The 16,864-nt window shown below is 40.8% G+C and overlaps 1 protein-coding gene across 4 annotated transcripts in view; it reads right to left on the reverse strand.

The window, feature by feature from the left end:
* The window catches only part of LOC144931170 (inactive dipeptidyl peptidase 10-like), a 675,556-nt gene that overhangs the window by 309,520 nt on the left and 349,172 nt on the right, over window positions 1-16,864 (reverse strand). The window contains exon 1 of one of the 4 annotated variants that reach the window (XM_078855036.1): window positions 5,572-6,173. The exons of the other annotated variants lie outside the window; for them this stretch is intronic. Within the exon in view, the coding sequence (XP_078711162.1) occupies window positions 5,572-5,718 (147 nt within the window). The 5' untranslated portion in view covers window positions 5,719-6,173. Of the gene's footprint in view, window positions 1-5,571; window positions 6,174-16,864 lie in introns of those variants that run through there. 4 annotated transcript variants of the gene reach the window in all.

Here is a 16,864-nt window from a genome sequence, read left to right on the forward strand (position 1 = left end):
AGTGCCACTTTATATACAAATTAGTTTAAGTCGTAATAATAATGGATTTCCACGACCAGTTCAGGACCTTTAATCAACCATTTTTTGGTCGAGTATGGGGATGCTGACATATTCCACAATTATTATACAATAAGCATGACATTTTGTATAAGCTGGTCTTTTAAATGCATCTATTCTATATTCATAGCACTGTACTACAGTTTATCGTCACAAGTTAATGTGCTGACTTTTTGTTTTGAATGAAAGTTATTTTCAAATGAAATACCACCGCTAGAATTCAGTGCCAAACACATTACACGCAATAAAGGTCACATACATACAAGTGCAGAGGCTTTGCCGTGATCAAATTAGAATAAGACAATGTTGTGCAGTAACAGCCAGTTCAAGATTAAAATCAATGGACTTCCAGCCTCTCACCCACTGACTGGACTGATGCCAGTAAATGTATTAAGAAAATAGATTCCATTAGAAAACTGATTAACTCTTTCTCCAAATTTAAGTCAAAATTAATTCATATTATGTTCAGAAAAGAGAAGTTATTTTAGTTTTGTTATGGCAATCTCTCAAGAATAATGCCTTATATTTCATGGCTGGGCAAAATGTTATCAGTAAGCAGCGAGTGTATAGTGCAAGGCTAGACACCCACCAGCATCGCTTTGATTAAAGTCAGCGTTCACTTGACTTAGGCTTCATGCTGGCATCATGTATTTTTCATGGGGTGTACACAACCATCACACATGCCGCACTCAACCTCCATCCTTGGAGGTCTAACAATACTATAATTCAGTTTACCCACATTCAATCCATTGAAGAGAATGAAATTAAAGAGGTACAAATCATTTCGGCGGGTTATGCATTCAAGTCTAGTAATAACCAATAAAAGAAAAAATACAGAATTAGGAAGAAAGTATAGTTTTTTTTTTAAATGATACTATTGTGGCAGACTTTGAATACCCAACAATTGTAGCTCAAAGTTTGTACTACTGCATCACAAAATAGTGTTATCAGATTGCACTATCGATATACTATTTTTAAAGAATTCTAATAATCGTTGTTTGTTTTACCATTAATATCTAGCCAGGTGGTGCTGTGGCTAGAGTGTTCAATTCATCTGTTATAAATGTTAAACCAATAACATGAAAATCCCTTTTAAGTAGGTGAATGGTGGTCATCATATGGATAATTGGCCTATTCATTAGCGTTTTGCATGTGGGAAAAAACTGAGGGAAATACGGAGAAAATATTACAGGTCACAAACCCATTTGCTGTACTGCCATCTCCTGTTCAGTATATAGCCAGCAGGTTTGGAGTTTTACAGCACATTATGAAACATGCATGATCCACCAACCCTTTCTCCCATAGAAATGGATTACATGCATTTGATACTATTCAGCCACACCACTTTTAAGACACTCACTTTTGAATTCCATTTGCAAACTGACAACCACAAATATATATGCAAGCACACCAACTACCTCACCAGCTTAAACGTCTTTTTCATAAAATCACCTGGCATGTCTAAATATTAGCATGCACTAAGAATACACACCATTAGCACATACCAGGTAGACTCATCCCCAACCAAGTGAGTAATGCAACGATGTATACCAATATGAAAATAAAACCCAGTGCTAACACGAGAAACACAAACCGATGTACACAGGTGGAGTATATTGCATGCAAACACAAACACACAAAGACATACCATTGCATAGCGGTGTACACCAAAATAAAAACATAACCATGTCACCAAAGCAGCAGCATAGTTCAACGTGTCAGCAGTTAGCATGCTTCATTGGAAACTGCTTCATACATTGGAACCCACGTGAACAAATGTCAAGATCCACATATGGTATACAAAACACGATTGCACACAACAACACAAGCCATACTTGACTAACTATACATACTGTAACGTGTTAAGACAGTGCAACTCACACAACCAAAATCTAATTTACACGAATTATCTAAAAAGAGTATTAAATTGACATATTTAAGAAACTTCCACGTTGTCTAATTGGTGATATAACACTGTATACTTTGGAATTTTTTTTTTTAAGTAGAACAAGGGGACACTCAAAATAGCACGTGAATCGAATCCTTGATAGAGCAAAAACAATGAGATGCTTTTTTTGCTCCATCATAAATAGACAAAGTTGGAAAAATCTAGTGGTAGCAAAATGAGAAGTGGCCACCACCAGCATAATTGAGTTGTTACCAGGACATCTAACTTGATCCTGGGTTTACATTTTGTGCATGAGCACTGCAAGTTGATTTGTGCACGATGCACTAAATATAACTGATTACATAATGCCAATTAAAAAAAGACACTTTTGCCTGCGCATCAGTTTCGCATTATTGTAAATACTGTAAGTGGAGTTGATGCAGCAAGGTTAGTGTCACATTGCAAACATACATAACTTCAGGCCATAATGGGCAGTTTCCATTGTACTTTTCAACAATGTTGAAGACCATGCTGTAATATTTATACGAGCATAAAAAACTATTTACTTTCACTTTAAAATAATAATAGTATTGTCTTATGTATACCATATGCCAGGCACCCCAACAAACCATCACATCAACACAATGATACAGAATGATACAGCCTTCGATATTAGAATTACTGGAGTTACTGGCCGCTAAATTTCCCTCAATGTATTGCCATTACACTGTTAATCAATTTGAAAAAAAGTTATGTCCTTTCAAACACACACAGAAATTGATAACAGGTAAAACCAAGCAGGAATCAAAAGACAAAAACTAATCTAAAAATGCTGTGGTGTTTATTGTGTAGCATGGCTGCAAGAACTCTATCGATTACCTTGGAAGGGTTTTTTAAAAGATGCATCGTCAAGGTTACGGTGAGCTCTCTTATAAGTATGGACAATACAATAGATATTATATTAAGCACTGTATTGTGCACATAGTAAGCGTTAACAAAAATAAAGCCAGAGTCCCCCTGCGCAAGTGATGGAGATGCTCTACTCATCTCTGCTGGTGGCCTGAACTCGTGGTGCAAATTACACTTTGTGATGGCGGGGATCAGTATTTGGACATCTGTGAAAAAAGAGCTTCATAGCTCATCAGATTCCTCCGGTCTAAGTAAAGATGTACTATCTTCATGACACCAGCACCTGCTGCCTACCCACAGAGAACTCAGTGTAGCTATAAAAGTATTTATTTTCATCATCTCAATGAACTTGGTAACAATCGGGTCAAAAGTTAAATCCTGGTCAAGGGTTAACCGAGACAGTGATCCTTCCAGGATGAATGACGTATGTACTGTACAGTACTACGCTGCGTAAATCCAGTCGTGGTCATCCTATGGGAAAGTCTCACCACCCTCATTAGAATACAGCATATGCTTTACACTGTTTCAGAGCCACCCAGAGATGAACAACAACCCCCGAATCACATTTGGACTATTTTAGCTATTGAAAGGATAGGATGAAGTGAATAATGTGGCGGTATGTACCATAAAGCAATAATGTAGCACAGTATACAGCTGTATCGGTGTTCCAGTACGGGGGGTGCTGCCACTGCTGAGATTCTGGCTTCAAATGTGGGCCCCCGGCCCCCCGCCCACGATTAAACGAGGTTCTGAAGTGTAGCAAATAGAGGATGGCAGCGCAGTCACTAGAGTATTTACTGCCAAAAAAACCCATCATACAGGATAGAATTCGTTTCTGATTTGGCTACATTTTAACTCTTGATGATTAAACATGTTGGTGTCACTGTTATGAGGCAAACAGTCCCATAACAGGGTGTATAGGACAATGCAAACCTGACTGTGTAAATTATAAGGACCCCTAAAGGATTTTGGGGGGAAACCCTGTCAAAAATCTCTGCCGCAGTCATTGTCTGACACACAGGGCACACTGCTCTGCGAGATTCCTGACTGACATGGTGTCAATAGCACAATTGGAATAGATGTGGAAAAATATCAAATTAGAATGGTTTTAGAGCGTAAAAGAGACCTCCTCTAATGCACGGTGATATGGGAAACCAATATCACAGATCCTACTATCTGCGGGGTTATCTGCGATTTTATCTGCGGAGTAAAAATTACAGATAATAGGATGACGTAACACTCATTACCTGCGCATAACCCAGCGGGTAATATGATTAATTTGCCACGCGAAAAAATTGCAGGTAATAGGAAGCCACTCCGCTATGATAGTTGGGTAATACTGCCGAAAATGAGAAATAATAGGAAAACTAGGCCCGTGGCAAGAAGAGCTTTCGTGTACCCTACATCTCCCTAGAATAATATGAGTCGTAGGTAATGTCATAACAAACAGATGAGAGGAGTTATCTTGTATACACTTGTTTCAGAGCAGTGTATACAGTACATTAGTTTGTATACAGTACATTAGTTCGTGTACAGTGCCTGGTGGCTTAGTGGCCAGAACATTCAACATCGGGGCAGTCTGCACGCAGCTTATATCGACGGATACCACATCTGTCCAAACTTGTATGCAGCTTGATTACCCCATTTTCTTTGTCTGCTGTAGAGTGAACATAAAAAAATGCTGTGACACTCATAAGAGGTCATTGCATGCCATTCTCATATCCCACATACCAAATGTGAGAATTACAATGCAACCAAACGATAACGAACACCAGTCTAGACTCATTCAGTCAATAAAAGGAGTACTGCTTTGTGAGAAGCAGTGGTTGTCCAAAGGACAACCCCCACCCGAAAATAGGAATGTGGAATTTCCACCCAGAGCTCAGGAATAAGCTGTAGATGAGCACTATGCTATTCCCATTTGAGTTGTAAGCCACATTTTTTGTTCAGTACATTATTTAGCATGCAAAATTTACACTTGAAATGTGAAATGACATTAATTGAATTTAAATCAGCGTGCAAGTCCCACCAGAAAATGACAACTTACATTGCACTGTGCATCATCGTTATTCATCTTTAAGAAAACAAACAAATATCCTGTACAAATCACTGCTTATAGCTTTCAGCAGCCACTGTCCATGGTTCTGAAATCAACACATGTGGGGATGCAATATCATCTGCACAAGCCATTCGAATACCGTATTTGCCCGATCCTCTGCAGACATGCGCGTGTGTCCATGCACCTGAATGTTTGTATGGATGCTGTCTGTAAGAGTCGGCGTGTATGTTCGTGCAACCCGTGCGTGCAAAGCTCGTGTGATTGAGTGCGATCGAGTTAGCACGCGTGTGTGCGCGTGTGCTAACGTTTGGATGTGCCTGTATGTACATGCGCGGGTACACATATGATTGCGTTAGTATGCACGTGCGTGCGTGAGAGAGTTTGTTTGATCATGTTAGTGTGTCTGGCAATTTGTGTGATTGTGTTATGTGTGTGAATTGGATAATGCTGTGTAGTATGTGGCTGTGCCTTCGAGCAGTTGTATTCATTACAAGGTGCGCTGCAGCTGGATGTTGGAAATGAGTTGGTGAATATGATCTTGTTCATTTGTCTACTAGCACGTTACGTTCTGCCAACGTTACTGCATATGTATGCTTGCTTGTGCTTGTGTGAACGTGCGCACGGACTAGGTGTGCTTTGTACACTGACAGCACTGTACCTGTTCCTGTAGCGGTGCACCATCCTTGGCAGTCGTCATGATTAAAAGCTTGAGAAGCAGGAGCTCCAGAACAGAGAGGAAGAATGTCGAAGAAATTGCACAATTCCAGTGCTTAGCTATAGGAGCAGGGGATCTATATCCTAACATAAACACACCGATGGAATAGGCTCTGGAGGGAGGACAGGATTGGGGCAGCTGGACGAGCAATGTCAAGTGCGCATGATAGAACCACTGTTGACACTACGGTACATTGACACCACTGCAGATATTCGGAAACCCGAGAGGCGATGCCGAGGACGAGAGGGTCTACACACACTGCTCGTATGCTGTTCTGGTCGCTTCACAGCGGGCTGGGCGACAGAGGCAGTGAGAAGGCATCGAGGAAACGCAAGGCCGGCATATGGGAGCTTAAATGGAAGCTACACGGGCATTGTTTAGCGACATCCCGGTCCCTTTGTGCTCACTCGCATTAGCGCACTAACTGGCAGCTCAATCAGCCTGGGAAGCGGATGCCCCTCAGCAGCAGCGGGCAACGCTCAGCGGCTCAGAAACAAACAGCAAATGTCAAACTCGCTCTCCCCGTCATTACTGGGATGTACCATCCAGCTGGGCCGTGGAAGAGAGGGGGATGTTCGGGTAGAACCAAAAATCACATGACAAATACATTTCCATATTCTCTCCGTTCAGGTGATACGAGTTGCTTTGTAGCGATTGGGTTTTCAGTGTCGAACCCCATCCCATGCTCTCCTCCTTTTGTTGTTAATCCCAATTTAATGTGGGGAGCTCTGCGGTAAACACTCGCTGCGATCCGGCACGTACTGGAAGGCTGTATGGATATGGCGCACAACGGCAGTGTCATATTAATTGCTGGGTGGAAATGGCTTTAAACCGGCACGAGGGAGAGGCCCGGGACTGCATAGCAGCAACCTCAGGATTCTGAGACATACGTGTACAGCGATCAACAAGCCCTACGCCTTCCACTGGATTACCCCATGAATACATGCTTTGTGTGATACTTAATGACAAAGTTACTTAATTTTATAATCACCTCTCCTGGTATACCGTTACTAAACATATTTGTAATATGGTAAGGTATACAGTAGTTTTTTTTTACTGCGGTTGTTTGGACTGAGGGTGGACGTTGTTATGGATTAGTCAGGATTATATTAAAGCCGTCAGAGGTGAATTGCCAGATGGGATTGAAGGGATGTGGGCTAATTGTGCGGCAAAGCAATAGTGCTGCATGGAAGAAGAGGACCAATTTTTTTTAATAAAGTCATTGTAAGGCATATGCTAATTATTTAATTTATATATAGCATATGACTTTTGATTAAACAATAATATTAAAATCCAACATACTTCTAAGATATGCGTACCTTTCATTCCTCACTCCACTACCAAACCTACAAATAATCCTCTCAACTCTATCATTTACCTACTTTTACATTAAAATCAGTCATTACAATGGAATGTATTTTATCCTCAGTATTTGGGTAATATCGTGTGAAATCAGATATTTCAATGATCTTTAACTTGTAGCGTTACAGATTTGAAAATATATAACTAAACTGAATGCTTTTTTTTTAAAAAGAAGCAAACTAGGAAAGAGGACGTAGATAGGCCCAAAAGGTAAACAACCTCCCAATGGTCAGAGACATCTCTGTGCTCAGGCTGGTGTGGATGCAAGTAGTACTTTAACATGGCCAAGGTGAGGAAAAGCTGCTTAAATCCAGGTAGTGTTATTGAATCATGGGTTGAGTTTTAATTAGAGTTAAAATCAAAATAGTTACCATCATTAAGCTAGGCTAGCAGGTAGCTGATTTTAGAATAACTCTAAGCAACACATGCAATGCCGAGAGGAGTAAAATCAATTTACACTATGAGATCTCTTTTACCAGTGGCAAAATATGATAGTAGGTATTATCATCCTTATCAGAGTTGCTTCTTTTTGTTTGCTTTTTTGACTACTTGTGTTGTGGTCATTGCAAACATGATGCCTTGAATAAAGGTGTCAGTTTTGTACCAGTTAAAAGGGTAAAAACCTACTATCGAGTAAAATCAAATTAATGTCAACTTTTAAATGATACATTTACTATCATAGCAATGGATAGTGCATTGAAAGTGGGAGTAAAGGTTAGAAAGCAAAGAGAAATGTGTTTTAAACCACACAAACAACTTTTCTAGAGAGTTACGTAAAGATAAACAAATGATTAAATAACTGAACTCTGAATTGATTTGGAAACAAACACCACTCAAAAATAACTGAAGCAATGTGAGCATGAACGCAACAAAAAGGTTGACAATTGGAAATTGACAAATTATATTCCTGAGGTGGAACGATGGAAATATAATACGTGAGATAGAACCCTAAAATTATGGAAACATTTTGTACACAACTGCAAAGTAAAAAAAACTTATAAACCCCAGGAATCAAACAGTTTCTAAGCAGAAAGAGAGGATGAGGATCCAGATGTCGCACGTAAAGCAGCAAACTCTGCCATCGATCACATGCATGCTATAATCAATATTCTGGAAAAGAGTAATTAATTTCTAATATCATTGTGCCTCGTCTTTGTAGACTATAAAAACATATTTGTCTCAGTATAAATTGAAGCAATCACCAAACTGTGACAAAGGTCTAGATAAAATATATTTTTGATCTTTACGAATAATAAAACAATCTACAAAAATGGAATCACTACACTGGCAGTACATGAATTTCTGAAATACAGTCAGTCACGGTAACACTTTCATCGAAGTTTTTCGCAATAATATATTAATTGGATGACATACACACTTGCATAAATATCAATGACTAAAAGATGAGCCATTATATAACATCCAACGCAGATGAACTACAGGAAATGTTCCAACAGCTCAAAAGGAAAGCTGCGAAGTTGGGCAAAATGAATACCAGATAAAAAAAGTCACGAATTAAAAGTTCACGAAACAATTGGAGACGTCTGTCAGAGACAACACATGGGCAACACAGCAGAAAAATGCAAACACATAGCACAGCTAGTGATGACGAGACTGGAATAAAATGGATGTAGAGGTTAATGAGAGTGTGTGGGAGTGCTTTTGAAATCGTAACTTGACCATGAAAAGCAGTGCACCGTTGTATTTAAGCAGACGTTGTGGAGCACACACGTGGACAGTGACAAAGGAAATTGAACAAACGATAAAAAGTGCACAACACAATGAAGCGAGGACAGAGGTGCATTCGTATTACATTGATATATAGAATGTGCCCAATATGCATCTAGTGTCTTTACTTGATTGTTTTATAGTAATTAGACTTCTCTTCTCCTGTTAAATACCTTTCTAATTACTCTTTCTGTCAATCCAGTTTAACACGTAGGCTTTGCGACACATTTATAAATAACGCGATTTTACCCAAAAACCTTTTTATGAATCTGTCAATCCAACTGACTTTCTGAATATTGCACCATACCACTATACCCACAACTCAAGACGTTCAACAATTTTTTACTCAGTCCAAATTTCAACACTTAGGTCCATACGAGAGTCTTCACGACTCTTTTTTCAAATCCTCTGCTCTGGTTCAAAATAAAGTAAATTAAGTTATACAAGAAAATAAATTAAATAATAGATTACGACGTTTCGATTACAACACAAGCAACCGTCATCAGGTAGAACTACATTTGAGAGAGAGACAAAACACAGACACGGAGACACACAGACAGACACACAAGCAGAGAGAGACAACACAGAGACACACAAAGAGAGACAGACAACATAGACACACAGAGACCCAATGCCTCTGGGTCTCTAAACTGAGCTTTTGTGGCCAAAATCCTTATTAAAAAGAGCTACAGTGAAGGAAAAAAGTATTTGATCCCTTGCTGATTTTGTACGTTTGCCCACTGACAAAAAAATGATCTGTCTATAATTTGAATGGTAGGTTTATTTGAACACGAGAGACAGAATAACAACAACAAAATCCAGAAAAACGCATGTCAAAAATGTTATTGATTGATTTGCATTTTAATGAGAGAAATAAGTATTTGACCCCCTCTCAATCAGAAAGATTTCTGGCTCCCAGGTGTCTTTTATACAGGTAACGAGCTGAGATTAGGATCTCACTCTTAAAGGGAGTGCTCCTAATCTCAGCTTGTTACTTGTATAAAAGACACCTGCTCACAGAAGTAATCAATCAATCAGATTCCAAACTCTCCACCATGGCCAAGACCAAAGCGCTCTCCAAGGATGTCAGGGACAAGATTGTAGACCTACACAAGGCTGGAATGGGCTACAAGACCATCACCAAGCAGTTTGGTGAGAAGGTGACAACAGTTAGTGCGATTATTCGCAAATGGAAGAAACACAAAAGAACTGTCAATATCCCTCGGCCTGGGGCTCCATGCAAGATCTCACCTTGTGAAGTTGCAATGATCGTGAGAATGGTGAGGAATCAGCACAGAACTACACGGGAGGATCTTGTAAATGATCTTAAGGCAGCTGGGACCATAGTCACCAAGAAAACAGTTGGTAACACACTACGCAGTGAAGGACTGAAATCCTGCAGCGCCCGCAAGGTCCCCTTGCTCAAGAAAGCACATATACATGCCCGTCTGAAGTTTGCCAATGAACATCTGAATTATTCAGAGGACAACTGGATGACAGTGTTGTGGTCAGATGAGACCAAAATAGAGCTCTTTTGCATCAACTCAACTCGCCGTGTTTGGAGGAGGAGGAATGCTGCCTATGACCCCAAGAACACCATCCCCACCGTCAAACATGGAGGTGAAAACATTATGCTTTGGGGGTGTTTTTCTGCTAAGGGGACAGGACAACTTCACCACATCAAAAGGACGATGGACGGGGCCATGTACCGTCAAATCTTAGGTGAGAACCTCCTTCCCTCAGCCAGGGCATTGAAAATGGGTCGTGGATGGGTATTCCAGCATGACAATGACCCAAAACACACGGCCAAGGCAAGAAAGGAGTGGCTCAAGATGAAGAACATTAAGGTCCTGGCGTGGCCTAGCCAGTCTCCAGACCTTAATCCCATAGAAAATCTGTGGAGGGAGCTGAAGGTTCGAGTTGCCAAACGTCAGCCTCGAAACCTTAATGACTTGGAGAAGATCTGCAAAGAGCAGTGGGACAAAATCGATCCTGAGATGTGTGCAAACCTGGTGGCCAACTACAAGAAACCTCTGACCTCTGTGATTGCCAACAAGGGTTTTGCCACCAAGTACTAAGTCATGTTTTGCAGAGGGGTCAAATACTTATTTCCCTCATTAAAATGCAAATCAATGTATAACATTTTGACATGCGTTTTTCTGGATTGTTTTGTTGTTATTCTGTTTCTCACTGTTCAAATAAACCTACAATTAAAATTATAGACTGATCATTTCTTTGTCAGTGGGCAAACGTACAAAATCAGCAGGGGATCAAATACTTTTATACCTCACTGTATATGGCTCAGTGGGTCTTACCTGGTAAAACATGAATATAATTAATTTTAAAAGGTTTGCCAAGATCATCTAATAACAAAGCCAAGTTATGTTTATAATATTAAATGGAATGAAATTGTTGCTTGATATAAAAATTTCGATGACTTATCCATGGATAATATAATTTTGCTATCCATGAGTGACTCTCTCCCCCCTCCCGCTCCCGTCACTGCAATAGTAATCACAACTCCACCGTTTCTTGCTTTATAGTTAACTTAAGTTGTTTGTAGTGGAGGTCTCATGTGAAATGCACTTTTCATCAAATCAAAGCATTAGCCTATTTTGAATCTCGTTTTTTTCAGAGTTGGCCACTTGCAGGATGAACAAGGGATTCTGAATTCAACGAGCTCAGTTCATATTTAAATTTCGAAATTAAATGCAAATGGTGTATGGCTGATGTTAGGATTCAAAAATATTAAAGGTGATGTAAATTACCTGTTTTCTGACAACGAAAACACGGGTGCACAATTCTGTTAATTAAAAAATAATGTGAACACATTAACATGTTACCTAATCCCAGGGCGCGCTTGCTAGTCTGTGAACATGCGATGTCCAGCAATGAAACCGCACATGCAGAGTAATCACATTTTTTGTGTATAATTGTGAGTCGTACTTGTGTAGTGAGTCCAACTGAGTCGCAGACGTTATCTTAGGAGCAACACTATTTATTAACACAACCACAAGAACATAACACAACCTACGCTCGGGTCTAGAATGCCCACCTAACCATGCTATGGCAGAACTAGACACGTTTCGCTATCCCGGTCCGGACCACAAGCTGGGTCCCGGACCGCGTGGCTGGAGGCTTCTTCTCCCCGATGTGGATCTTCGAACACCAATACTTGAAGAACTCCAAGCTCCTCACGGAGCTCTCGTTATATGCTCCCGGGCTAGGGCTGGCTCCGCCCTTAGCCCCGCCCACCTTCCAGGCTCCTCGGGCCCCTTCTCGAATGTTCCCGAGACCTCTCTGGGACCACATGACCGCCCCTCGGCCCCCGTCCACTGGTGGCCCCCCTCCAGTATCGTCTGGTGACGTGACAACAGGTCAGCCAGAGTATCATGCACCAGAGTAACCCTGGCTGGCTGACGCTCGCTCTCGCTCCCTCACTGGGAGCCGGCACCGCACACTGCTCGCGGTGCCTCCGCGCTAACCAGCACTCACCCAATCACCGCTAGTGTTGGTACTGCAGCCCGCAACCCGAGATGCCCGCAATGACAACATTACCGGCCGTGACTTCGCAAGTCCCGGCACCACACAGTGACAATTACAGTCACTACACTTGTATTGAAATAACAAAAACTAATGTGTGTCAATAACACTGCCTGAAAATAATATATATAATAGCAACATGTACTTTGATGAAGGGCTATTGGCCAAAATGTGGTGAGTGCTTATTACGTGTGCTTGTGCAATGCTGTCAATGCAGTATCTCCAAATACTATCTATTGAAATAGGTTAAGGGTTAGGGTCAGGTCTTGGTTCCTGTTGTATCCTTTGTTATTTTTGGTCAAGCAAACTGTACCTGAGTAGGTCTAGTCCACTGAGTATCTATATGCAGTATATGAAAAGTGGATAATAGCTGCATTTCCAAGCCAAGAGATCATCATAGTCAATATAATTAATGCCAACATTCATCGATGCTGTTTTTGTATTTACTCCAGATTTCATAACTGTTACAACGTCGACATCTAACCTCCGAGGTCTACTCTCACATTATCCCACAGTCTGGATTTAAGGTCAAGTAACCTGCCCTCCACCATCCTGCGCATGTGCCCCAGCCATCACAATCTAATTTTCTCATTAAATTTGAATTAACATACAACAATTTAATTATTGACTGATAAACACATCACCAAGATTCATTATTGAATATTATTATTGACTGAGACATGGCACGATCATTTATCTCACTACATGCATTTTTCAGTGAGTGATGAAATTGCCATCAACGCATCATTGGAAAAAAACTACCTTCATACAATTCCAAAAATGGATTAATGATGAATATTAACAAGATACATCACTCAATATAATAAAAAAAACTGTTTAAAGAATATATAAAATGAGAAGCATTTAGAAAAGATATACTGTGTTTGGCATGGTGGTGGTACACACCTATAATCCAGCAGGTGGATCATAATGAAATCTCCTTGATCCACCATACATGAGACATTCAACTCGCAGGGTTGAGGCAGCTGTAACATGGTTGTACAGCAATTAGATTACTCGCTGAGGGAGGGTGGATTAAACAATGTCAACTATACAAACAATATAAACTCACAAGCTGAAGGACACATTTAAACCAAAATGGCTTTTCATTATTTGGTCCCAAACCGGCTCTTCAAAGTCATGCAAACCATTCCAGCCAACCAACTAACATGATGCATCAGGGGACAATCCTCATTCCCATGTCCTAAAAGCATCATAATCATATCGACCACGGGGTTCTTCCACAGTGAGTTCTTCCACAGTGAGATCTTCAGGAAGCTCTAACTTGCCCTGGGAGACACTAAACTTCTGTAGGCATATGCTGCCCTGTGTCCATACACTGCCCTCCTCCATCATATCAATCTGTCTCATGTCCATCTCTTCCTTCCCTCCAGATAGTGCCAGTTTTACACCCATTGAGTGGATTGCATAACCTAACACCCATGGCCACCTCCAGATGGTCAGAGTAATATTTAGGTCTTCTGAAACCCTAGGCTCTCTAAACAGTAGCATATATATATATTTTTGAAAGTCAATAACACAGCCAATACTTATACTTCTTCTTCAAATAAGCAGTGTATATTCAACGTTTTAACAACGCAGATAGATATTCTTTCGTCAGAATCCCCCATCGGGTTACAATTGGATTTTTAACTGTGTGTTATACTGTTTGTATGGGTGGATTTTCTCCGAGTACTCTGGTTTCCTCACACACACAAAACAGTAAAGTATCATATTTCCAAAACTGGACCCTCTTGAAAAAAAAGGTCTTGAAACTTTAATGGGATTTTTGGACAAGGGCACAGTGGAAGCGTGAAAAGGGAATTCCATAATTAAGTGAATAATTGCAAAATGCCTGGAAGGGTCCTCAAGCAATGTAATTTGCCAATGACGCGTGTTGTAAACACATTGCTGACTTAATTGTCAGCACAGTTGGCTACGTCCGGTGCAAAAACACATTCCTGCGGAGGGAGCTGGTAGGAACGTTGGGTTGCTTGGTCAATGGCCAGGGTCAACGGCGGCGTGGTGTATTCCGCAATTATGGCCGACTGTGAGGGCGGGCACAAGCCGGCTTGAGTAGGTTAAACGTTGAGTTTTATAAGGGCACCACGGGGTGACCAGCCCCTCCCTACCCAGCCCCACCCCTCCCACCCCCCACCCAGCCCCACCCTCCCCACCGAGCCCCTCCCCACCCTCCCCTCTCCACCCAGCCCCACCCCTCCCATTTTTGGATGTACGACGGACGGACGGACACAATAATCCCCTGTGGGCTGGTGGAACCAGGTGGTTCCTACCAATAACAGGACCCTGCGGGGTGGGCTGGTAGGAATAATACTTAGTACCGGTACAGGGATATCGACCGGGTATAGAGGAGTTAAATAAAAAATTACTGTATTCTAGTGGAACGTTAATTAAAAGTGTTTAAATTTCGATTTAAAGCTTCCGTGACTGCAGGGATTCATCTTCTTGGTTCTTTCGGTAAAGTCACGTAGAAGGGAAGTAATAAAATAATAAAAATAAAACATAATAAAATAAAATAATTCTCACGACGTTTCGGCTACAACGCAAGCAGCCGTCTTCAGGTGAAGAATGAGACACTGCCAAGCTAGGAGATTATATATAAGCTGAGTTGGAGGTTGAAGAAGAAGAGAGCCTTAACAAAAGAATGTGCATATCAAGAGGAATTTAGCATATTCATGGGAAATGCGTAGGAGGTGGGCGGGGGGGTTTCAAAGTCATATTATGCCCATGCATTATGCAGGATCAGCAGCACCAAGGGAGGGTGAAGGGAGTAGCATTAACAAAGGAAAGGAATGTTAATAGTATGTAGCTGCAGTTACTAAACAACCACGTAGAAAACTAAAGTATAAACTACATAAAAAACTAAAGTATAAACTGCATAGCACCATCAGTATATTTATTATACTCTACAATAAGCTGAGTTACTAACAGCAAGTAATACATTACAATTCTACGTCGTAAAAATTATATAATATGCTTCCATCTAAACTTTATTCTCTTACATCACACGAGCATACACCGTACTGCCATAGATAAACCCAACATTAAATTATATACTGTCTTGCTATAAACCACCCTATACCTTATACATTTCAACATAACACTATGTATTATTCTACCCACCCTAATGTGTATCACACTGCTATATGTTACTATACAATTACGATACTATATATTACTTTGTACATTGTATTAAGCATATAAATGTTATACTATATGTTATTATACACTATACCATTGACCGTCGTGTCAATGGGTGAGTCGTGGGGCGAAAAAAAAAAACTTGCAGCGGAGCAAAGAATCCATTCCCTGCGGAGAATACAATGCCAGTGAGTGGAACGCGGTCTGAAAGTCACCGTAAACGTGAACACAATCAGTTAAGATCCGAAATGGTTTATTACGTCCTTCCAATGATTGCTATGCCAGAATGCATCTTCTCGGTTGAAATTGTCTCTGTGTTTGTATATGTGGATCGCCTCATGAACGAATCTCTCATGATAGCCAGATGGCTTGCAGAGAACCTCTGTCTTGGAGAAGTCAATGTCATGTGAGCCCACTGAGTTGTAACAGTGATCTGCCACTGCTGAGGTGTTTGTCCTACCGTGTTTCAGGTCTGCTTTATGTTCACGGATGCGGTCCGAGACATTGGGGAAACCAAACGACATGTTAATGATTAATGATTAGCATATACGCAGATTGTGTGGTTGGAGTCGTGGTGAAGTAAGCTGAGTTTGATTCCTGGCTATGGCTGACATCAGCGGCAAGAGATGTCTGAACCAGTCCTGGCTTACAAACCCTCCAACAAACCGCCATTGACCAATGTTGATGAAGTAGGGTCAAGCAACCTCTCATGACTGATATTGCATGGGGAGACCTTTATCCAGCACTGGATCGATAACGAGTTTAACATAAGTATTAGCAGCTTGGAATAATGTATTTACATTTGATTTACATAAATATTACAGAGTTGCTCCATAAAAGTACACGAGAGGGTGGTCCAGATGTCTTGTTATCCCCATTTAATTATCTAAAGCTTAAAAAAAATTAAGTAAGGTTTATTTAAAACAGAAATGAATGTACAAATGAAAAAACAAATGTTAGGGATCAATTAATTTGGGGTCACAAGACACCTGGACCACCCTGGACTTCATGTTTCCTTTATAACGTACAATTTACAAAAGCCCGGTGCACAATCTCCACCCCCCCCCCCCCCTTTGCCCCCATTTGAAAAGCATAGAATGGATTGGCATGTGGCATGCGCGGTGGTGCGTGCCGTGGTGGCAAGATACCTGCGGTGCGCGCGACGTGTTATTCTTTTATTTAGCACCGCATATTTTCGCAAAACACTCATGTTACACAATTTGTCGTCAATTATTCTCAACGGGATTTCGACTAGCTGGTTGATTTAAAAAAAGCCAAGTGCGCGCTTTTATTAAATGTGTGCTTTCGTTGTAATCGATGCATTTTGAACGTTGTCATCTTCATATTTGCTGTTTGCCGCTGTCCATCTGCACGGCTTGTTTTAGCAGGGAAACCCCTTGGGCCTTTTGCTTTCGGGGCTTGCTGTTATATTATAAATGGA

This window comes from Lampetra fluviatilis, chromosome 1 (genome assembly GCF_964198595.1).
Source record: "Lampetra fluviatilis chromosome 1, kcLamFluv1.1, whole genome shotgun sequence".
In the NCBI taxonomy this organism is placed as follows: domain Eukaryota; kingdom Metazoa; phylum Chordata; class Hyperoartia; order Petromyzontiformes; family Petromyzontidae; genus Lampetra; species Lampetra fluviatilis.